Source organism: Cyrtonyx montezumae, unplaced genomic scaffold (assembly GCF_038088225.1).
Source record: "Cyrtonyx montezumae isolate F1298 unplaced genomic scaffold, pur_monq_1.0 scaffold_1, whole genome shotgun sequence".
NCBI classification, from domain to species: domain Eukaryota; kingdom Metazoa; phylum Chordata; class Aves; order Galliformes; family Odontophoridae; genus Cyrtonyx; species Cyrtonyx montezumae.
This window is the reverse complement of record NW_027071825.1, coordinates 16095843-16119138: the sequence shown is the minus strand read 5'-3', so window position 1 is coordinate 16119138 and position 23296 is coordinate 16095843. Positions and strand designations below refer to the sequence as shown.

The 23296-nt window shown below is 44.6% G+C and overlaps 1 protein-coding gene across 1 annotated transcript; it reads left to right on the top strand.

Moving 5' to 3' along the window:
- Positions 1–2150: 2150 nt before the first annotated feature.
- CNN3 (calponin 3) lies at positions 2151–23095 on the top strand. Its single transcript, XM_065741944.1, has 7 exons — positions 2151–2297; positions 18014–18135; positions 18593–18659; positions 19971–20108; positions 20575–20691; positions 21339–21485; positions 21984–23095. The coding sequence occupies exons 1-7, from the start codon at positions 2241–2243 to the stop codon at positions 22329–22331; spliced, it is 996 nt and encodes a 331-aa protein (XP_065598016.1). The 5' UTR covers positions 2151–2240; the 3' UTR covers positions 22332–23095.
- The last annotated feature ends 201 nt before the right edge of the window (positions 23096–23296 follow it).

Here is a 23296-nt window from a genome sequence, read left to right as displayed (position 1 = left end):
AGTGATTGTTTTCAGTCTTTGTATATGAAAGGTCAAGGATAGTTCTGGGTACTGATAGAGTTCACCACTACCTGTTCTGTAGCGATCTTATTGGGCAGTTTTTAATGCTTGCTACTGCACACTCTTGTGAGCAGGAATCAACCAGCATGGAGATGCGAGCCTTGCTGCAGTCATCAGCTGTATCAATCCTGCAGCACTTTTAATAACTTGAATTCCAAGCTCGGTTAATCAGGCTAAAACTTTAGCAAGCAGCTGCATCTCCAACACCATGGGACAAGCCATTTGACAATGCCAGAATTGACAGGGGACAGGACAACCCAGGCGAGTTGCCACCAAATTAGGGGGACTGCAGTTGGTCTTAACACTTTTCCTTTCAGTTAAGCACATCAGCAGGGAAGCAGGTGCACAGCCTTATCCTTGGCCTCACCAGGTCAGCATTCAGTATTTTTTCCCCTCAGTGCCCAAAGAGAAACAGTTGTGACTCAGAAAACTCATAAAAGAGTTTCTTCCCTTCCTTAAAGCACTGAGTTACTGGAAAACGTGATCTTTAGCTAGCTCATGATCAGTTACCTGCAGGCCAGTGAGCTCCATCAGCCATACAGCAGCGCAGCCCCTCATTGCTTCACCAAGGAGCACAACCATTGCTGCAGCACTCCTGAGCCACGTGGTTCCCAAGAAGAGTCGCTTCCACCCAGGCACCATCCTGTCTCCAGGTAGAACTGCACTGACTCCCCATGGACCTTCTCCCCCAGCCCCATGGCTGGCAGCATGCTCTCCAAACAAAGGGCTCTGCACTCCCCAGGATGAAATCCACCAGAAGAGCCCTCCTCACACATCACCCTCCTAAGCCATACTAGCAAATGAACTTCTTACTTGCTGTGTGGCTTTACCCATCAAACTCCATCCTTCAGAGAAACCATCCAGCTCCTCCTCAGCTGAGCCTGATAATTAAACCCAGGCACTTCATCAGGATCAGATGGGTAGGGAAGAGAAGACCCCTCCCAGGCCAGGTCTGGCTGCAGAGTTGCCCCATTTACGTGTCCTCTGCCACTGAGCTGAGTGCAAATGGAGATGTGCGTTTGATAGTTTTCCATTGAGCCACATTAATTCTATAGATTATGGTGGAATTACACAAGGGATAATTTAGGCTTGGGGAGTTTAATGGGACTACGCATATGCTTACAATAATTCACGGGCAAGAATGTTTGCAAGATTATGGTCCATGTTTCCAAGAAAACAGATTGTGTCTGCTTGTGGCTCGTCTCTGCTGGTTTCCAGCTGAAGTCATCAGCACACGTTTATGATATTACATGCGGTTGCTGAAAAAGTTATTACAGTGTCACAAAGAGGATTACGATTTCAGGTGGGGAATCATTCTTGTACAAATCCTCTTTCCATACAAACAGCCCTGGTAATAAGGAACATGGAAAAAAAATAGGGCAAAGATAAGAGATTTGTACATAATGAGCCAGATTACCCCGCACGCCCCAGCTGCTTTGTCCTGCCCCGAGTGCTTTCGGTCGCTTTGTGCAGTCTGAGGGACGCCGGGCACAACGCGCTTCTAACGGCGCTCCGAGAGTTCCCTCTTTGTTCGGCAGCGGTCACCCAGAGGCTGCGAGCCCTCCTGGCGGCCCTCGGGCGTCCGTCGCGAGAACCGCTCCGAATGGCGATTGTACCCCGATCAGACGAGGTAAAAGCAAAAACGCCAAGACTCGTTTCAGCGCAACGTAAACCTGGTCGTCCAACGAGTAAATACCACTCCATACTTCTGTCCGCTGCTAATCAGGGGCGTTTTATTTCGGGACGGACGAAGCGCGCGCTTTGAGAGGAGCGGCAGCGCCAGAGCGCCCATCGACTTTCACGGCGCGCGTTTCCCTCGCCGCGTTCTTTCCCCTAAGCGGGAGCGGTCCCGGCCCACATGTGGTAGGCATTACCGGCCGCGCCGCGGCCCACGGCGGCGGATTCCTTCCCGTTGACGTCTCCCGACCCCGGCGCTCGCGGTGCGCTCCCCCCGAGCGACGCCCGCCCGCGGTGCGTCGGTGTCGGGGCGGGCCCGGCGCCCCCTCCCCGGCCGTCCCGGGAGGGGCTCCCCCACCCCGCGCCGCGATTGGCGCGCGGGCGGCCCCAACGGCGGCGGGGCAGGGCCGCGAGGGAGGGACTAGAACTTTCCGCGGCCGCGGGCAGACTCTCGCCTCAGCCCGCCGCAGCGAGCGCCCGCAGGCAGCGGGGAGACCGCGGACATGACCCACTTCAACAAGGGACCCTCCTACGGGCTCTCCGCCGAGGTCAAGAACAAGGTACGGGAGGGACCGGCAGCGCGGGGCGAGCCCGCCTTTGTCCGCGCCGGCGGCGGCTCGGGGCGCGGAGCGCGGCCGCACGCACGCGGGGGAGCACGGCGGCGGCCAGACGGAGCCCGGCACCGCGCCGCCGAGCGTCGTCGGGGCAGGGCCGCGAGGCGTACGTACGAGCGGCCGCTCCACGTCCCCGCGCCTCGGCCCTCGGGGCGCTGCCGAGCCGGGCCGAGGGCGGTGGGCGCGGATGGGCCGAGCCGGGCCGCCCCCCGCGCCGCGCATTCCACCCGCATGACATCATGGGCACGGGCGGTGCGGGCCAATCGGTGGCGGCGCCGCACAGATCGCCCATTGTCTGCCCGCCCCGCCCCGCCCGGGGGCACAAAGGCGCGGGGGCGGCGGCTGCGATGGGTCCGTTCTGGCTGAGGGTCTGCGGGGCCCGGGCCCGGCGCTGTGGTTTAAAACGCGGAACAGAAAGCCAGCCCCGTCGGTGCGTTCTTTGGTCGCGGTTCCGCGCGCACCTTTGTGTGTTGCTGCACGGGGTCGCTTTGATTTGTTTCTGTCACGTTCTATGGAACAGGAGGTTCCCAATCTCAGTACCCGTCTGTGCGGACCGCTGCCTTGTGCTGAACAGCCGTCTGCTGGGGGACCGTAGGAAAGATGCCCGTGGGCACCTCGGGATGAGTTGTGCTCTGTGTCTGCTTAACTTCATAAGCAGTCATCTCCCACACAGCTAGCATCAAGCCTCGGCAGCTCCCTGACCTTGCTTTGCTGGTGGCTGAGAAGAAGGGGGAAGGAGAACAGAAAGTACCAGCTGCAGCATCAACGTGTGTAGAGTGCCCAGCGGGCTGTGCCGGGGCTGCTCCCGTTGCACCGTGCGGCTGTGCTACACAGTGGGCTGCTGCTGTGTGGGGAAACGTCTGCCAGAGAGCCCAGCAGTGCTGCACGCCAGCCCTGCCACACCTGTGCAGCACAAGCAGACAGCAAGGTGTGTGCTTCTGCCCTTGTGCTGGGAAGAATGTAAACGCTGTTCCACTTTAAAAACACGCTGACAGAATCATGTAGGTCTCACAGCAGTGCTCGCAGGAAGACAGGGTGGGAAGTTCTTTGTCCTTCCTTGCGATTTCTTATTGTCAGCAGCTTCCGTAGGGCCTCAAGAGGGGCTCCTGGAGCATGATGCTGATGGAGGGCTTGAAGCTGCTCCGCCCTGGTAAAGGCCTCATTCTTCACCCTGCAGGGTGTCTGCTGTGGGTTTCAGCCGATGCCTTTCATTGCTCCCCTCAGTGCAGGTGTAGGGAGGGAGGCTCTGTAGGCAGCTCCCATTTCTGGTGCACGGGCTTCTTCAATCCTGGAAACATCAGTGCTGAACAGCCACAAGAAGTTGTTTACACACATGAAAGACAGACAAACTCAGCTGTTAAAGACAATCCAGAAAAAAATAGCTTTGAATGCTGAGAATGTTGCTCTTACCGTAACAAAACAAATTTCAAAGCACTGTGATATGAACAGATACACCGCATCTCTCCTAGCTGGTGTCGCATGGCTCTGTGCCTGCCTGAGTTGTTTCCCTCAGTCAAGAGGACCAGACACGAATAGTTTTGTGAAGACCAGAAGTTCCTTTTTTCAAACTCCTGCAGTGTTACAAATCAAACACTGGAAGAACAACATCCATTTTCCAGCTCCTAGTTAACCCTTTTTGGCACTGGTCTTACTCAGGCTTTCTGAAATGCTGATCTTGATGGAAACCACTGTACAGCTACTGGCAGTGTTGGTGCAGTGCACAAGATCTGTTGATTTTGGTTTCTGTTCTTCGGTTCCCCATCTGGCATCGTGTTGGTGTTGAGAGAGACCTTTTGTTTGGTGTGGTTTTTGGATAGATGAATACAACACATCCTGATGCTATGTAAGATATTTTTAAAATTTATATCCCAGATTCCATCTTGAATCATCAAACCCTTGCTCAGTTTGGTGTTCAGGGCTTTTTTGCATTTTTTTTTTTTCCTCTTGAGGCTCCACCCCTCTGTTGTTTTGCTCCTTACCTGGGCTGACTCCAGGTGCCTGCTCTGCTTTCCTTCCCCTCCACCCCTGCGGATGGGATCTGTGCTGGGTGCCCGCCAGGAGGAAGCTGTCTGCAGGAGTGGGCAGAGCAGGGTGAGCCCTTTGAAGCACATTCCTTGTTGACGTGAGATAGCAGAGGATACTTGATCCCAAACAAGTAATTTTCTGATTTAAATGGATAATAATATCAATAAATAATTTTCTTACTAAGAAGCAGGGCGGTGTCTGCAGTACCGCACAGTTAGCATAGCTTGAGACGATAACAGTGTTAGGTAGAGCTGCAGGCTGATGTTGTGTTAGCTGCTTACAGCTAAGTTACAGCAGAGGTGGGGAGGGGGGTGGCAGAAGGTTTCGTGGCATTGTCCTGCTGGGCAGGACTGGGAGCAAACAGCAGCAGGGGCAGGCGTGGAGTTGCTCAGCTGCTTCCTCCCATTCTGCCCTTCCCCCGTGAGCACACAGCTAGGCACTGCTTATCTGCACCCTCCTCTCACCTCTGGTACGCTGCCAGCTCCATCACTGTCCGTGTGTAAGGGAGGATAGGCAGAAAAGGTGTACGTGGAGTTAAACCTGGCGTGGCAATTGGTTGTTCCTGAGTCTGGTCTCCATCATTCCTTCTGCACTGTCACCGTCAAGAGAGCAGCCCAGGTCAGGACTACTTCCAGCATTCGATGACCAGAGTACCTGGAGCGACTCACTGCAGCTCATCCCTGATGGGTCATCTGCTGGCAGTGCATGAGGGGAAGGGGCCAGCAGGCAGGGGAAGCCTGGGAACAAAATGCCATCCTGTTCTTCTCAGGGCAAACAGGAGCTGTCTGGTATAGAGCAATGCTTGAGCTCCTTGACACCAGTCAGGTCTAGGTAGCATGACTAACCTCCTGAAACTGCTGAGGAGAAAATTCTTGTATGATGTTTCATCTGCTACAGGACAAATAAAAACAGATTTAATTTTTTTGTCCAGGAGTTACATTTTAACGAATATTTTAACTGGGATCTAGGTTCAGATGATTATACCTTTCAGGTTCTTTACCTCAGGGATTCAGTGATAGCTAGGTGAAGCTCTGTCTTCATGTAGCTGGCCTGCAAGGTCCTCTCCCTCCTCTTCACAGCCTTCCTTTCAACATAAGAAATAATACCCTTTTCCTTCTTGAAAAGCAACCATTAAAACAGTTTCAACTGCTCACTTATTTTTCCCCTTTGACACTTCGCAGTCGCTATTTTTCTTCTAGAAACCTCTAGTTTTGCTCACTGAGTTACTCTTAGAAGCCTTTTGTAAGCATGTTTGCTGCTGCTGAAATGTTTTTCAACTCACATTATCTAGAATGACATAATAAAAATGAAGGATAAGGCAGTAATGAGGTTCAGGGCAATGAGCATTTATGCTGTCAGAGCACAGGTGGTGCTGAGAGCATAGGGTTTCTGCATTCCCATTCTCTTGTGTGGAGCAGTCTGACTTTTAAATTATTTTAAATAATAGCTTTAATGTACAAGTTCTGAACTAAATACAGGTGTTTAGTTTAGAATAAAATCAGATGCTGTGACCTTTTCCATATTACATATATTTTCACAGTTTGCTGTCTGCAGAGTAAATGAAAAACCTGGTATTTTGATGCTAACTCCCAGAAATAGAAATAGATATGCTGAGATTGAGGAAGCAGCAAAAGAGCATTAAGGGATCAAGCACCAAACTCCATTTTGCCCCAATTCATGGTTTCTGACAGTTGCTTCTAGAGCTTGAAGGGAACATTTACTAGCTAACTATCAGGCTTACCGTGCGTAGGACTGCGGTGTTTTTCTTTGTGCCCAATCTCTGTCTGTTTTTCCAGAGAACTGTGAAATTTTTCCAGCTGCATTCAGGCTTTAGTAACAGATCTGCCGTTCAAATGAACTGCTCATAACTTCCTTTTGTATTGTTTTTCTTCCAGAAATCTCAGAGTGCTAATCTTCAAGTATGTCCATTTTTTTTATATCTGTTCCCAAACCTCCTTTATAATTGTAACGTAGAAAGATGATAGGACCACTGAAAATTTCCATTTAGAGAAGAAATCTGTCAACAAGATACATCAAATGCACTCAGTGTAAGAAGAGAATGGCACTTGACGGTGTGTTTTTGATAATGAAGTCAATACAAAACTGTTCTCAACCCACAGTTGTTCCATTGCTGTTCGGTAGCCATCAGTCCACATTTGGCGCAGCAGCTCTGTGTACCACTTTAAATAAACAATGGCATTCTTCCCCTCACTTCCAAGCCACACATTTGCCCCTTTCTGGACAGAAAGCCCTCATGTTTCTGAGCACGCAGGGTGTACAGAGTTCTCACACCAATTACAGTGGCATTAGTGCCCATAGTTACATGCTTAGTTTAGATGTTTTAAAGTAGGAAGGCCTTCTGGCAGTGGAGGCTCTTCACTGTGCTGTCCCTATTCATTCGCACCTTTTGCTGTCTGTCCGTGGCTCTGTCTCCATGCATCTGATTACTGTCTGTTCCCCTGCTCACCAGCACAGGCAGGGCTGCTCAGCTGAGCACATATCAAGTGAAGGTTTCCCACAGCAGTGTTAACACCAGCACAGCAATAAGCAGGCCTGCTAACAGGCACAAACCTATTGCAGGGACACCTGTGGCACTGACAGTCTGTACTTACATCTCTTTCTGGTAGCACATGCTTTGCCATGGAAGCATTTCCATTGCTAGCTGACTGGGAGGTGAGCACCTGGCCGCCCAGTGTCTGCTCTCTGCCCCCAGAGCTGCCCTGCACGTGGCATTGCTGCTGGCTGTGCAGACAGGCCAGCAGGCAGCTGCCCTGTGACAACCGGCAGTCATTGCTGTAAACGATGGATGACCTAACGGTCGTTTACTTCCGTGGTGTAAGTCCCCAGTGATCCTTGGCATGTCGTCGTCACATTGACAGCTGCCTCTTGGAGCCCTGATGCGTTTTACAGCTTGTCTGGAACAGCGTCCAGCAGGAGCTCTTGAGTCACAAGCCTAGTATCACTGTTGGGTGTAAAGCCCTACACCATGGCTGTGATTTCGCAAGCATGTCTTGGCTTACCCCATCATTTCAGGGAGGAAGGCGATGACTGGCAGCACACAGCTGGGGTTCAGCTCCTGAGCAGCAGGCCAAGGTGGAGCTGGGCAGGCTGCAGGAACCAGCAGCGGGGTGCTCGCTGGGAGCTTGTGTCCTGCTGAAGCTGAGGCAGCACTTCAGCTGCACCTTCAGTGCCACAGCTCCGTATGTTTATAGAGTATATTACAGCAACCTTATCTGGCGGATCCATCAACTTCTTAGTATAACTTCCATTGGTGATAGAAAAATACAAAGCTTGCTGTGAAGTTCTGCATTCTGTATGTGCAAGCTCACAGCACACCTTCTACAGCTAGAACACCTCTGAGGACAGCAAATCAAACCTGCAGAGTCATGATGATTAAATGGGATTAGAAGTCTCAGAAAATAGAAAATTTAAGTTGCATTTCAGTGACACGTGCTTGTTTAAAATGTACAAATGATTTTGGTTTCTTTTTGTGTCATTACTCTTAGGAGGTGGGTGGATCTATGCGTGCGTTGTTTCAGGGCAGTGGCACATCAGTGGGTTTTTCACCTCACCTCCCTCTGTAAGAATATTAATTCAGAGGCCTTTTCTTGGGCTATGATTTGCCTTGGAGAGTAAAGGATAGAAAGTTCTCTGTATTCAGAGCTGCTGGCTTCTGTAGCTCTGTAACACCATATACACTGTGCATCTGACACATCCTTTTAAGGAAAACTTTTAGAGATTCCCATCCCCTACGGAATGGTACAGGAAAGGCCTTCAGTAAAAATGGGCCCGAGGCCAGGACACGTAGGGCAATTTGAAACAGATTTTTTCTAAGTGAGATCATGTGAAAATCCTTCTTTTCTCTCTAAGAGGGACTCTTTCGCTAAAAAATGCTTTTCGTAACTCTTTGATTCTAAACAACTGTTAACTTGTAGAGCTGTATCCAGCAGCAGCATTCCCTTCTGGTAAATATTTTTGGTTTGCAGCATTGCCTCAGTAATGTATGTTGTTTCCATTTAGTTGCATTGAATTACTTACTGTTCCTCCTCAGTGGCTGTGGCTTCCTTCAGGTAGGTAGTTCCAGGTTCTTGTTTTCTTAAAACGAACAAATAGATAAATCCCAAACTCTGCCAACCTCTTGTTTTTTTTCTTAGAGTAGTCCTGAGTTGAGTAGCTTTGAGCAGACCTAACGACAGCTCCCTGCTGCCTTTATAAAAGCCTTCTCTCCCCCTGAGGCAGACACAGTTCTGGCATCTCCTTGCCATAGTTTTCTTGCTGTTCTGAAAGGCTTTCATGAGGCTGGGATCTGAGCTACTGCACTGAGGGCTGCAGGAGCACAGCGTGATTGCAGGCTAACCTCCCCAGCTCGGACATCACTCTTAGGAAAACTTCACTTGCCTTCCCTGCCAAGAAAGCTCTTTCTTGCTACAGTGTTTTCCTGTCAATATTTCTAGGGCTACAGCCTCATATTTACAGATACTTTGAATTTATTCCTGGTTACGCCTGAATGAGACTAACTTCATTGAGAGGTACTTTCCTGGTGCCTCTGATCAATTGACCGAACACTAGAAGTCTTGCAAGCAAGAGACAAGGTGCAGAAAAAAACCAGATACAGGCAGCATTTGCTTGCTCCTGGGTGCTCGATCAGAGGCAGCTCTGCCCTGGCAGTGAGCGGGGAGCCCTGCAGAGCCCTTCCTGCAGCAGTGCAGGGCTATGGCTGCGTGCTGTGGTTCCCACTGCCAGGAAAGCTGGGAGCTGCCCCAGTTCCTAACCACGCTCCTGCTACCTGAAGTCAGGCTGTATCACATGCGTTAAGCCAGTGAAGCATGTGTAATTCAGACCTATATCACCAGACAGTTGCTTATTTTTGCAAGAAGCTGTCCCTTCACCTTGTAAAATTCTGTAGTAATCACATCCAACAAAAGCAGAGTACAGGTAACTTTCTTAGAAAATAGAAGACTGTTGTCTCTTTTTTATGACCTGTCCTGAGAACTGCCTTTCACTGTTAATAAGCGATGGCATGAAAATGGTTTCTGTATGGAAAGGCACCTCTTTTTGAAAGAACATTACAGTTTCTGTAACAATAAGAAAGCAGTAAGATTAAACATTGGAGACAAAGAGCTGGTCTTCTGATGGATAGGAAAGAATTAGAGCAAAATGTGACCAACAAAGGTAGAATTCAGTCAGGGCACTTGAGCATTTTGTTCTACAGAAGAAGGATGGAACCTTAAAGATATTAGGGTTGGGATCTCTTACATGTCATTTGTAATACAACACTCGGTGCTTCTTGTATTCTGAACCTGCACTGCTTTCCTGAATTCACTGCAGTGAAACTGCAGCTTACATTGCAGTACACAGTTCTGGATGCAGTGCATATGTGCATCCCCCCCGCCCCAGCAGCCCTAACTGCTGATACCCTGTGGCAGTAACGAGCTTGTATGATCTGTGCCAGACACTCTGGGCAAAAGGAGTTAGCAGGAAGCTCCCAGTGACAGCGACTGTAAAATGAAATGTGTTACGTGGTAGGAGAGGAGCGATAACTGCCTGGTTTTGGTGCAGAGTATCTCTGCTCATGGTAGATTTATATCAGTTGGCCAGGAAGAAACTGCAGAAATAAATCAAATTTGTTCTGCTTATTCAGACAGATCTGTAGGTATTTTCATAAAGACTTTGGCTGCTAACAGTCTTTAACTTTTTAATGCTTTTTGTACACTAGTCTCAAGCATCTAGGGTGATCAGTTAAGCATGTATCTAGCCTAATCTTCATTTGGATGCTTTGCTGATTCCAACCCACAATATTGTGTACATATGATGTGAGTACAGATGGATTTGGATAGAGATACAAATTCAGTTGGATGCAAGAAGAGTAAGTAACGAATTAAAATAAGTATAGTTAGGGTAATTTTCTTTATAAAATAGATAATTTCCATTTAAGAATATTTCTGTCTCTAGAGAAGTAAACAAGCCATTTCAGATCAGTGTTTCCTGGCTGTCACCTGCTGGGATCTTTGTCCCAGCACAGATGGTAGAGAAACACCTATTTTCCCAATGAATATTTGTTGTTGGTGCCTTGGTGAGCCCACTCAGGAGCACACTGGGGCTGCCTGGACCTGAAACTTTATATTCTTGGGCTTCCTGTATAATGAAAACGGCAGCAATTTCATAAAATCATCGAATCAACAAAGGTGGATAGACCTCTAAAATCATCCAGTCCGACCATCCACTTCCCACCACCATTTCCCCGCTACACCACGTCCCCTAGTACAACATCTGAATGCTTCTTGAAATTTTTCCTAATATCCAACCTCAACCTACCATTATTTCAAATTATTTCAAATAATGGGTACTGAATATTACTGAAAGTTTCTTTGCAGAACATGATTTAAGTATTCAGCAATATACAGAGTACATAATGCAATGCGAAGGCACTCAGTATCAAGAGGAATGTATGGTGACAGGAGCAGATGTTGCTGCAATTAGAAGTAGAGCTGATGTCTGAGTAAGTCACACAGAGCTGTGACTATTACAGGAAAAGATAATGGGAATGTGAGGAAAAACTGAAAACAAATGGGAATGGGAGAGAAAGCTGCAGTAATCCAACAGCACAACGCGATGGGGAACCAGTTCAGTCTGAGGGCAGGCACAAATCTAAGCTGTTAGAGCAGTCTGAGGAGAGATGTGGGAACACCTTGACTGGTTTGTGAGCAGGCATGAAGTCCTACCACGCAGCCATGGAGCAGAACGCAGAGTTCTTCCTGCCTGCTGCTCTGGCAACAAAAGCCCTGCGTGCCCACAGGTGCCTTGGGCAGGAATTGAATGGAAACTGTGCAGCATGACTTGCTCTTACTTTGCAGAGCTTAAGCTGCTGCACATGGAAGTAATGCCAGGGAATTTGGACTAATTCTCAGCCCCCTCTTTTAAGGATTGTTCTGATTTACAGAGAAAACAGTGAAATATTGGTGAGTTATCAACTATGCTACAAATAACAAAAAATACTATTTAATATTGAGCAAAATGGATACAGCTGTACAAAATATACTAGGAAGTGGTGGGATCTAGTGATATGGTGCTTTTCTGTAAACAATCCATAACGACAGAAAAATACTGATATTCAACCAGCCAGGCATACTTAATGGCAGCTTTTCTTTATCAGTATTTATCTTTGGTTTTTGTCTGGATTTCTGCATTTCCTTTCACCTTTGGGTTTCTTATGCACAATTGTGCAATATCTGTTCTCACACGTAGTCTTGGTCAACAGACATGAAACTAATAGGGAATTTTAATTTGACCTTATGCTGAATGTTCATTGGGTTGGTGGTAGATCAAATGCCAAGATGCTGTAGTTGAGGGTGAGCTCCTCTCACTGCTTCTTCTGTCCCACTTTTGGTAAAATGGTAACTTCAATTTTCCCACTGCCATAGGTGCTATGTCTCAATTTAAAGATTATGCTCTTTTATATCCTATGACTAAACCTCTATGTTGGCACACTTAGTCACTCCAGCCAGAAGTATTACACTCCTTTAGCTTTGAAGTTCAAGTATGTATGGTGGCCTATTTACACTACAGAACATCAACTGCTACTCAGATGTATAATTAAAAAAAGTAAAACTAGACAACCTTTTTTTAAAAAAGTGAGATCTGGAAACATGTTATGGAACAAAAAATGAAGAATAGAACACAGGAGCTCAGATGCAAGGAGCTGGAATGCTGCAGAATCATTTGGGATCAGTGCTATTGTCTGCCTCACTCCCACTTGAGCAAGCACCCACTTTTATCATTGTAACTTCAACCTAAGATCAGTTTCTTCAGGTGCCTCTGGTACCGGAGACACAGCATGCTGTGTGCTGGCTGTGCAGCATAAGGGAATGCTTCAGAAGCATTTGCTGGCTATTGTAAGATGATAGGTGACTTTATCCTTCATAATTGCTTGCTAACTTATTTAGTTTTGTGTTTGTTTATCTGGGTGACCTGTAAAAAGCTACACAGTATGTTTAAACTTCATCTTGAAAAAGTGTTACAGTATTTTTCCAGAGTAGCAGCAAGATAGCTGAACTCTTAAACTGGAGATTTGGCACAGGTGTAGTTTTTAATGTACAGCGTGTACTGTGTAATTTGGAAAAGATTAGTATAAAAGGACAATTGAAAGTCCATATGAGATCATTTATGGTGCGAAATACTGGCTGACATCTCTCCAGCTCAGCACGCTACGGCACATTGAGCAACCGTAATGATCTGCCTGTGGCCCTTGAACTTTGAAACAAAGGCAAGTTACCTTCACAAGGAATCCATATGCTTGACAAATAAAGTGATGATTACTAGTCTTGCATTAAACTTGGGGGGAGGGTTTGAACACTGTAGAAGTCAACAGCACAAGATGGGAAGATCAGAGTTCAAGAGTCCTGAATTCTCAGTTTGCCAAAACAAACATATTACAAGAAGGCACGGGTAGTATCAAATGCTGCAAGAAGTGTCAGTGTAAGCTATCACCAAGGAATATTTCATCCCACATTTAAGGAATTGTGAAGTCTATAGAGAAATCAAGTTTTACTTGAGGACTCGAGCCTAATGCGGATGTTGGCATAAATGTTTGTGTATCAGGCTGCTTAACATTATCTGTGTGTGACATTCAAAGATGAAACTTGGCACTGGAAACAGGAATTGCCTAGTAAAAGGCAGGAAGGAGCGACTTACCGGTGCCCTAAGTTCTAAAGCCAGTTCTGCTCCTTCTACACCACAAAGGAAAAAACAAATCTAGGAAACAAAAGCCTAAAGACTTCCACCCGTAAGACTGAAGCACATCAGTTTTAGGTAGTAAGGAAGTGCTTGCTTTAATTTATCTCTAATAAAAGACGTCAGAAGAAGAGATTTTAGTTAAATTTCATAGTGTTTTAGTAAAGCTGTGTTTTACTTATTCCTCTGTGTCACTGATGAGGCAGTCTTCTGTCCTGGCTCTACAGCACAGACACTGCAGCAGCAGAAACACATAAACATCTGAAACAGCTTATGGTAAATTAAAATTTATATTCTTAATACAACTTTAATGCTTTATTAAAGCACGTGAAGCTCACGAAAAAGGAAAGGTAGTGTCTGTGATCTCAGCTGGTGCGAAAGAGACAAGCTCAGAATGTTCTCATAAAGCCTGGAGAAATTCTCCAGATTTCAGCCTCCTGCCCCAAAATTCAGACAGTGGGATTGTTCTGCAGAGATGTAACTGAAGTACTCTATACAGCTTGAGTTGAAAATGAGTAATTTCTTATTTTGTGCATTAAATGAAGACAATCCAAAAAGACAGTATGAGCCTAATTTTTCTGCTGCCTCTTCTTGTGACTTACAGTAGCAAGATAGTACATAATGCTAGTCTTCCAAAGGCTGCCTACTGTGAAGCTATCACATTTCTACTTAAAATTAATGAAAACATCTTGTCTTTAATTAATTGACAAATTTTACATGGCTTTTGCTGTACTGAAACTGAAGCTAACTCTTCACGTTATGAACTGGACCTAGCAATCAGGAGCTTATAACAGGCAGGTGACACCTGATCACTTCTTCCCACAGCCATGGAGCACTTCTGGCTTTGACCAGAATTTGATTTCATGAAAGATTTCTAACAACTAAATCTGTACCTCAGAAGTGTCAACAGAAGTAGCAGCATTTAAAGCTTTATGCATCCTTCAAGACATATCAGAGCAAAATAAAGAAATTTACAGTTGGTATCCTGCTATCTGCTTTTAAACCAGATTTTAAACTTTTATATCCATTGCTACAATTTGATCTTTTCTACAGGGTTCGGAAACAGCAGATTTTTTCAATGGCTCTGATGATGAATACTTTGAAATGAGCTGCTCAGCTACTGCTTTCATTTTGCTAGAAGGTGTTTTCTTTTGCAGACATACAAGATATAAGTGTCCACCATGAAAGTTCAGCATTAAAAAGGATCAAATGATGGCATTCTGAATAGTAGTAATGGAAAAAGCCATAATATTTCATTTATAACAAAGCTTCCAAATTTCCCCTCACAGATAACAATCAGAGAAATACTGGAACAACTGATACATACATGGAAAATATGAAGTATTCCCTAGTTTAGTGTTACATAACTTCTAACTGTTCATCAGGAGTAAAAAAGAGCTAAGAACCCAAAGCACGCAGAACACCTCCCTTCCAGGAGCACTGACCCAGCACCTGCCCAGCTCAGCTTAACCCCTCTTGTCACATGCTTAGCCTGGATGCTAAAGTTTCCACATCTTTATCTTTTCCACACACATGAAGTGCAGTTCACAGAGAACCTATCACTACTTGACATTTAGTAACCTAGCTGCCCACCTATTAAAGACATCAAACCCTTTGCCATGTTTAAGTCAAACTGCACTGTACTGAAGGCAGTTCAGAAAACGTGCAGACTACATAGTAATGTTTTTGGTGCCAAAAGTGCAAGTTTCCTCGTGTGATTTCCCCCCCCATCTGTAGATAAGCACAGTAGTGATACCAAGATACTTTAAAACTTCTTGAAAAACTGAGGACTTAAATACATGTGATGTACTTTGACAAAGTAAATATCTTTCAAGAGAGGGGATGAAATTCCATCCAATTCCTTCCAAGCAGCTCAAGCACTGGGGGTGTGGTCTTTTAGTACTTCTCTCTTTTGTAATCTCAAATATGAAATGTACTTGATATTAAAAGAGGAATTTTTTTGCCATTTTTCCCCTTCATACATTTACAAAGACAGCCACACGTGCAGAAGAGCTGGTGGGACTCACTCTGATGGACTTCCATTTTTATTTATTGAAAACTGGAGGAGGGAGGAGAGAAGGGATCTTTAAAGCGAGTCGCTTGGTGCCACCAGCACCGATTTACCCTCCTGCAACATCACTTCTATGCGCTGGTGATTTCCTCACTTAAAAAGAGGAAATGAAGACAATCCCAGCTGCAGGAGGGCTTAACCATCACTTAGCATCATCTGAAGCTAAACGAAACAGAAATCACCTGAATTCTCAGCTCGCATAACATTCATTACATTTCTAACCATAATTAATGGACACTGGCCGGCTCCGGCCCCTCTCTGACCCGTGTGCGTGTCACAGCTGTGATCATCACGTGGCACAAACTGTCTCCACACACACAGCCAGCCCCATCTGCCTGCTCTCTGCTAACTGAATATCAGGGCACACCGTGCTCTGACCTTCGTACGAGTTCTTTCTTGTTCTAAACTTGGCGTTGCAGTACCTTGCCTGTGTTTGTGCATCGAACTTCAGCTTTTGTCTGGGCACTTCAGTAGGGTCTCTGCAGATTCTTCAGTGTGGAATAACAATATGATGCTATGTTTTAGACTTTGGGGATCTTTGCCCAAATACTTCAAACAAACAAACAAAAAAAAAAAAGCAAAGAAACAAAGCTTCAGTTATGTCCACGACTGCAGCTCATCTGTGAGTTTGGCAGAACTCACGCAGATGTTACTGGGAAGACAGATTCAGGGTGTGATCGCACACGCCGTGTTTCCATAGGAAACAAAAATAACTGTGAAAATAGTTTGTGAGCTGATTGCCAGGGTAGGAAGGAGAAGGAAAATTATCAGCTTCCTCATCGCCATTTTCAAGGCAATGAATCTTTCTGCCTGGGGCCCCTCGCAAGAGGGGCTACACACTCTGTACCATTAGAATCACTAAAACTGTGGTAGCACTGCTTCTGGCACTGAACTTCAGGAAAGAGCAAGAGGGCTATCTTCTTAAAACATGAAAATAAAAAAAGACAAAGGCATGGTGGCTTTCCCTGTTGAGCTGTCAGTTTAACAGTTAACTTTTCTAGTCCATTTCTCACCTTTTTATTTCAGAAGGGTATAAAAAAAATGAAACACAATCACTTTCCTTACAGTAGGCAGTACTTATTACCTGAGCTTTCTTCTCTTCTATGAGGAAAGTGAGAGCTCAAGGAAGTCAGACCACCATTGCCCTAAGCACTCAGGTACTCTGAGCTTGTACAGAATGCTGCACAGAGTTCTACACAGTGATCAATAAGGGAAATATCCTGATCTATAACTGAGGCACCACAGCAGCGCACTACTGCAGATAGTTCAAGGAAAAGGAAAATTAAGCGTTGCTCACATAAATTTCTGAAGTCAAGCCAGAGATATAGGAATTTTCCGTTCCCTTGAAAGAAAGCAGAGAATGGCATACTGTGTGATTTTTGGTGTGGTTGGTCTGGAGCTGGGGATTAGGAATGCTAGCCAAGATGCAGTAATTGCCTCAATCCAAGTAATTCACATAGGCTGCAACTGCAATCTCCTGCAGTATAAAATGGCTGCAGATACCCAGCTTTTCCAGGCCCAAGTCTAAGACAGACTGCATCAAGTCTTAAAATTCAGGTCTGCACGTGACTGGCTTCAGCCAAGCTTCCCATGAGGAACTAAGCAGTGGCCAGCAGGGCTGTCGCAGAGGATCACTGTGGGTGCAGTGTGAGGCAGCTTGCTCGTCCCCAGCTTTGCTTGCTGTGCCATATGGGACTGACGAATGGACATAGAGATGTGCTGCCAACCTCTGCACCCATGGAGGTTAGTTGTGCCATAAAATCTTGTGCTTGGATAATTTGTTCTGCTAGCACAAAAAGGAGCAAGTTACATGGGACTGACATCACTTGCAGTGATGAAAACCCTTTTCTCTGACTTGTCTGTGTTGGGAACATTGCCAGAGTTTGAGCTGCTTTTCAGCATCCTTTGGGTGGAGCAGGGAACAAAGGGCAGAGCTGAGCTGGTCCCTGCTGGCATGGCTGGAGCGTGCTGCTTCCCACTGACCTGCAGCATGTGCAGCACCACCTGACATGCTGAGTGGTGAGCTCTTGAGTGTCTGAGAAAGGAGTTTTTAAAGTCAGCTTGCTAACAGCTCTTGGCCTCTGACGCCTCGAATTTCAAAGACTGTTGCAGATTTTCTCTGTAACATAATAGTGCTTTGCAGTACCTTTGCCATTAAGACACAAGATCACTGCTTATTCCATTTGAGTCCTCCAGCAAACCCAAAGAAAAGAGATACGACAGGGAATATGATTCTTATCTTGAAGAAAACCAACAATAAACCAACAAAAGAAAACCCTGCCACTACGCACAACCCCCAGGTCTCCTGCAAGATAACTGCTGATGTTGTGGCAATGGGGATAACCTAACAATCCATCTCCACTGGTCATAATCTCGCTAAAGTAGAAAATCCACTATAATCTTCTCGTAAATAACATCAAATCTATTATGTGTTAGTTCCCATCTGGAAATCTGTATTGAAGCAGTAGTACCGATGGTTTGCAAATCTAGAATTCTTATTTACATAAACTACTGTTTCAGTTTTTGCTTGCTGCTGAAGTACAACTTATGTGTAAAATACTTTTCCAAAAAGGTCATTATCCCTCTGCAGCTGTCTAAAGATTATACTTAAGTTCTAGCAAATCTTACAGTGGGAAGAACTGTTCAAGTGCTTCAAAGGAGCATTTACAAATAAACATTTAGTAAAGCCATAAACATGACAGTAAAAGGAATAAAGACACCTGTAGCCTGATATCTGAAAAACAGTGCTTAGGTAGATGCTAGAACTCTGAAACACTTGGGGGAAGGAGTCACATTTTTTTCTTGTGAAGTAACTTTGTTACTGCTTGTGTTACAGATTGCCCTGAAGTATGATCCCCAGATAGAGGAGGACCTGCGGAACTGGATAGAAGAGGTTACAGGCATGAGCATTGGTGCAAACTTTCAGCAGGGCCTAAAAGATGGCATCATCATATGCGAGTAAGCATTTATTAAGTAACCTTACTTCATCAGTTTTCTCTGTTTTCAGAAAGTCTATCTGCATGCTGCAGAGTCCCCTTCAAACACATCAACAATGGGAATTAAAGATAGACATCAGTAGGGTGGGAGACAGCTTCTTAGAAATTGTGGAGAAGAATCAGAACTTTACTCAAATCTCATTTATGGTTCTGCAAAGATTTCTAATTCTAAATGTAATGGTGAAGCTCTTTTTTATAATAATGAAATGGCACACAGCAGCTCTAACAGTGAGCTGTCTGTTAGACGTGTCACAGCAAGGTCTGAGCTAAGCACTCTGTATAAATAAAAAACCTAATCGTTCTGATTAAACTAATGCAACTGATGAAGTATAATTGAAAAGATTATATAATGCCTGCAGAGATGGTACAAGAATGAAATACTTTGTTTAAGCGTTTCCCTTTTTTTTCCACCTCCCTAGGCTTATAAATAAGCTGCAGCCAGGATCAGTGAAGAAAATTAATCAATCAAAACTAAATTGGCACCAGGTAAAACAGAAAACCAACCCAAAACTATACCTCTAACCCCTCCAACCCCCAAACAGTTCTTTTCCATTAACAAATTTCCTGTGAATATCTGTGCCTTAAATCCTGACAGCATCAAGTTTTGTTTGCGTGTAACAAGATGCACAACAAGTGAGCAAGGTTACTGTGTATGTGAACAGCATTGAATAGAAAGCAGTTCTCATAGCTAAGATGGCTCGCAAGTGGCAGCTGATCACACATAATTAGTAGTAATGCCTTAGCTAGTAAATCAAGTCTCAGATGGAGGAAGAACATAGAGCCGTATAGCAAGGCCTTTTCCAAGTGTAAAGACAGTACAACAAAATGAAAACAAGCAACCAAATAAGAACACCTAACTTCTAATGAAATGACAGCTAGCACATTCCCCCTGGGCAGTTCTGCAGGCTGTATGTCAGCAGCTTGCCTGTACCTGGACATACAAGGTCACTGTGTGCAGCATCCTCCTGGGAAACCCCTAGGGGTCATGGGGAACAGCATCCTGTCGCAACAAAACTCAGAAAAAACTACTAAATGCACTGGCTATTGGATTGCAGTACATCCAGATTTGATTTCTGTGGGTGGCCTTTGCACTTTTTTTTAAATCCCTGTGTGACTGTTGAAAGCATTGTGCCTTTAGAACACGTCTTGGAAGGGTTGCAGCCTTTACTGTTGTTGAGTCTAACTTAATGCTGCTGCTGTGTCAGTCTCTTGTTTTTATTGGCATTGAATACTAATAAATGCAGTGGAGGATTTTAATATCTCTCATGACTCCAGAAGGAAAGGTGATAGTCCTTACTTGAATACTCTGTATTACTTTCCAGGTTTTACAGCACACAGTGCTAATAAAACCCAAAAGCTTGTCTGAATTTGTCCAAGTAGATGAGCAAGTCAGTACCTTCAGACTAGAGTAAACGTTCTTACTACCCACATGGCTGTGTTTTTAATTATCTTACTCAAAATCAACTCTTGAAGTTTTGAATTAGGGTTTCTCTCGGAATTGACACAGTTTTGTCATCAAAGCACCCCTCCAACAGATACTGATGGAGAGATGCTGATAGACAAACTGAGTCTGATTTCTGAAGTCCACATTAAAACTAACAAAAGTAATCTCAAACTCTTCAGCAGTTACTCTTAACCATGCCAACTGTTCTATATTTCATCTCCGCAAGGCGAAGAATGTGTGTAAGAAAGGCAAACAAAAGCCAGTACCAAGAAGTTCCATTTCTAATGAGTTAGTTAGTTTCTGAATTGAAAGACTGAGTAGAAAACTGGCTTTTTTTTTTTTTTTCTGTTTAGCTGGAGAACATTGGGAATTTTATCAAAGCCATCCAAGTCTATGGCATGAAGCCACATGATATTTTTGAAGCCAATGATCTTTTTGAAAATGGAAATATGACTCAAGTACAGACTACTCTCGTGGCACTAGCAGGGCTGGTAAGTATTTGTACCCCTGGCGCTGCCAGAAGTCCAACCTATCGAGAGGGGACAGGTAGTATCGTGAGTCTGAAAAACTGCAGAAGTCATTCCTGAGATGATAGCTGTGTCCTGCCTCCTTCTGCCTTGAGCAGAGCCTTGGAGTTAAGAGTTAGGATTTGTGACCTGAACCAGGGAGGCTCACAAGAATGTTAATCCCTACAGATTATCCTTCTCATGCTGACAAAGATATGTAGGGAGCTTCAGAGTGCATGTTCAAATGGTGGCAGAAATGGTTATCTCCTCCCACCCCTGACACAGTTTCTCATGAGATAACCCTGCTTGTGGCATCACCTGAAAGCCCAGGACCAGGTACAAAGGCAGCCTGTCTGTCAGCCTAGGACTTCACACAGGCTGTAAAGGCAGTGTTTCAGTCACAGGAGCTTTGCTTAATACTGAATATTCTATTTTCCTTTTTGCTTAATAGGCAAAAACCAAAGGCTTTCATACTACAATTGATATTGGTGTCAAATATGCTGAGAAACAAGCACGAAGTTTTGATGCAGGAAAACTAAAAGCTGGTCAAAGTGTAATTGGCCTACAGGTAAGTATGAAATTCTCATTTGCAGTTACATTTGAGAACAACTTTGTTTTAATTAGCAGGGAAAATTTTAATGTAAAAAAAAAATAGCACTGTTTACAATATATTTGTATCATGAAAAGAGATGTGAGGTTTTAATTCCTGTAAGCAGCTGATTGGCTTTACATACTCAGGACTATCTAGAAGGTTTCTGTGTTTGTTTTAAATCTGCAGTAAGAGTAAGGGGGAAAAGAATAAGCTAATAGTAGTAGTAGTATCATCTCGGTCCCTGGCAGCAGCTTTAAAAGGAGTCTGAACAGGATTGTACAGTTCCTGTGGCAGACAAGCTCTGGCAGTGACTCTGAGTCTGTACTGCCCAGGGTAGAAGCTGATTGTATTTTGATACACACATCTGTTTCTTACTGCATATGCAGTTGGGCAAGTGCCAGTCACTGAAATGCCTCGGGATGACAGTCAGCTTTACTTCTCCTTTTGAAGCTCATCGTGGAGAAGTGGTAACTTATTACAGGTCGTGATCAAGTTAGATGAGAAAAACACACAACTGCTTTTTCTGTCAGCCATCACAGCTACAACTGTACTTGTTTCCTTACACTGTCTTGCTGTGCAGATAAATCACTTTTTCTGTCCACCTCTTCCTTCTCCCAATAAAGATGGGCACAAATAAGTGTGCCAGTCAGGCGGGCATGACTGCTTATGGCACTAGAAGACACCTCTACGATCCAAAAATGCAAACTGATAAGCCATTTGACCAGACAACAATCAGCTTACAGATGGGCACTAACAAAGGAGCCAGTCAGGTAAGGATGACTACACATGACATTTCCAGAACAGATACAGCTCTCAGCTGGGCAAGTGAAGTGTGTGCAGCAGCAGTGTCTTGCTGGCAGCAGCAAGAGAGTACGATTCAGCTGTACTTCTGTGCAGTAATTGAAGAATTGAGTGTTTTATCATTGACTGATGTGTTCTGTGCTGGAGATCTTCAGGCATAAAAATGATACAAAGCAGTGAGATAAAAATTCTAAAAGTACCGTATCAGAAGAAAACTATAGCTCTTTTTTTCAGTACCAACCAAACATAATAATCACATCTTGGGCACCACCTCAATGTATTTTCTTTCTAAAGAGGGACATTAAATTGACCTTTCAGGATCTTTTTTAACTAGTGAACACTTGCTGCTGTTCTGTTACTCAGATTCCTAGTTCCCAGCACTTCCAGCGAGTTGTACAAGTTGTAATAATAAACCTCATAATCACAGCTCCAGACCTTACTCAGCATCTACAATCCTGTTTTACTAGGCTGGTATGCTGGCACCAGGTACCAGAAGAGACATCTATGACCAGAAGCACATATTGCAACCTTTGGATAACTCGACTATTTCATTACAAATGGGCACCAACAAAGTAGCTTCACAGAAGGGAATGAGTGTGTACGGGCTTGGACGGCAAGTGTATGACCCCAAGTACTGCGCTGCGCCGACAGAACCCATCATCCATAATGGCAGCCAAGGAACCGGGACTAACGGGTCAGAAATCAGCGATAGCGATTATCAGGCAGAATACCCAGATGACTATCACGGGGAGTACCAAGATGACTATCAAAGAGATTACCATGGTCAGTACAGTGACCAAGGCATTGATTACTAGATTTGCATCTGAAGTTCAGTATTAGTCCATTATTTTATTCAGTAAGAACGAAACTAGCCTTGTGGAATTGTTACCTGTCTTTCCTACAGACTATACTTAATGTACCTAAAGAAATACTGCCTTACATACATTCCTCTTTTCTTTCTCTGCCCTTTCCCTGTCTAGTTGCCTTTAGTGCTGTAACAGTTGTAGTCTACAGCATAACCAATAAAACTGCATATGAAGTAAAAAGGAATACTGTGAAAGGGGGAGTGCTCTTGTACAGCCAGGTCTTCTAATAAGGAGCTATGCATTTTTACAATCTACTTAAGTAGGTTTTTACATACCACATTAAGCCTTCATTTTACATAGTTACAGCTTTTCTGTTTTTCAGATGATATCAAGGAATTTAATGCTCACCAGTTAAATGTGGTCTTTGCCAATTAAGTCTAAGATATCACATGAGTGATTTAAATATCATTATTACGTTTTTAAGGTATTGTTTGCTAATGGTAAATCCTTAATTAGATGTGTGCATTTGTGATTTCGTATTCATTCCATTATCCACACTGACCAAACTCTTAGGAACAGCTGTCTTACTAAAAAGGGAGCTTGTACAAAGTCTTGAGCCAATGGGAGTCCCATGTCTGATGGTGCATTTACCTTTTATTGTGCCATAATATATCCATGTAGAAATGCTTTTCTTCCTTGAACTGTATTTATTGCCACACTTCTCAAACTGATCCCAGTGTATTTTTATAAATAAATATTTTTTCTTAAAGGTACATGGAAGACTCTGTCTCATTTGTTATGCTACCATTATTAAAGAAGAGAGGGCACAGCAATTACTCCCAAATCACCTCCGTCACAGCCCATGTTAGGGTAATGCAGAAGTGCTGTCTGTTGCAATCCAAGTTCTTTCTTTTCCACAGGATTTAGCCTAACAGCCTAGTAAAAATCTCCTGGGAGTGAGTGACAGTGACTTA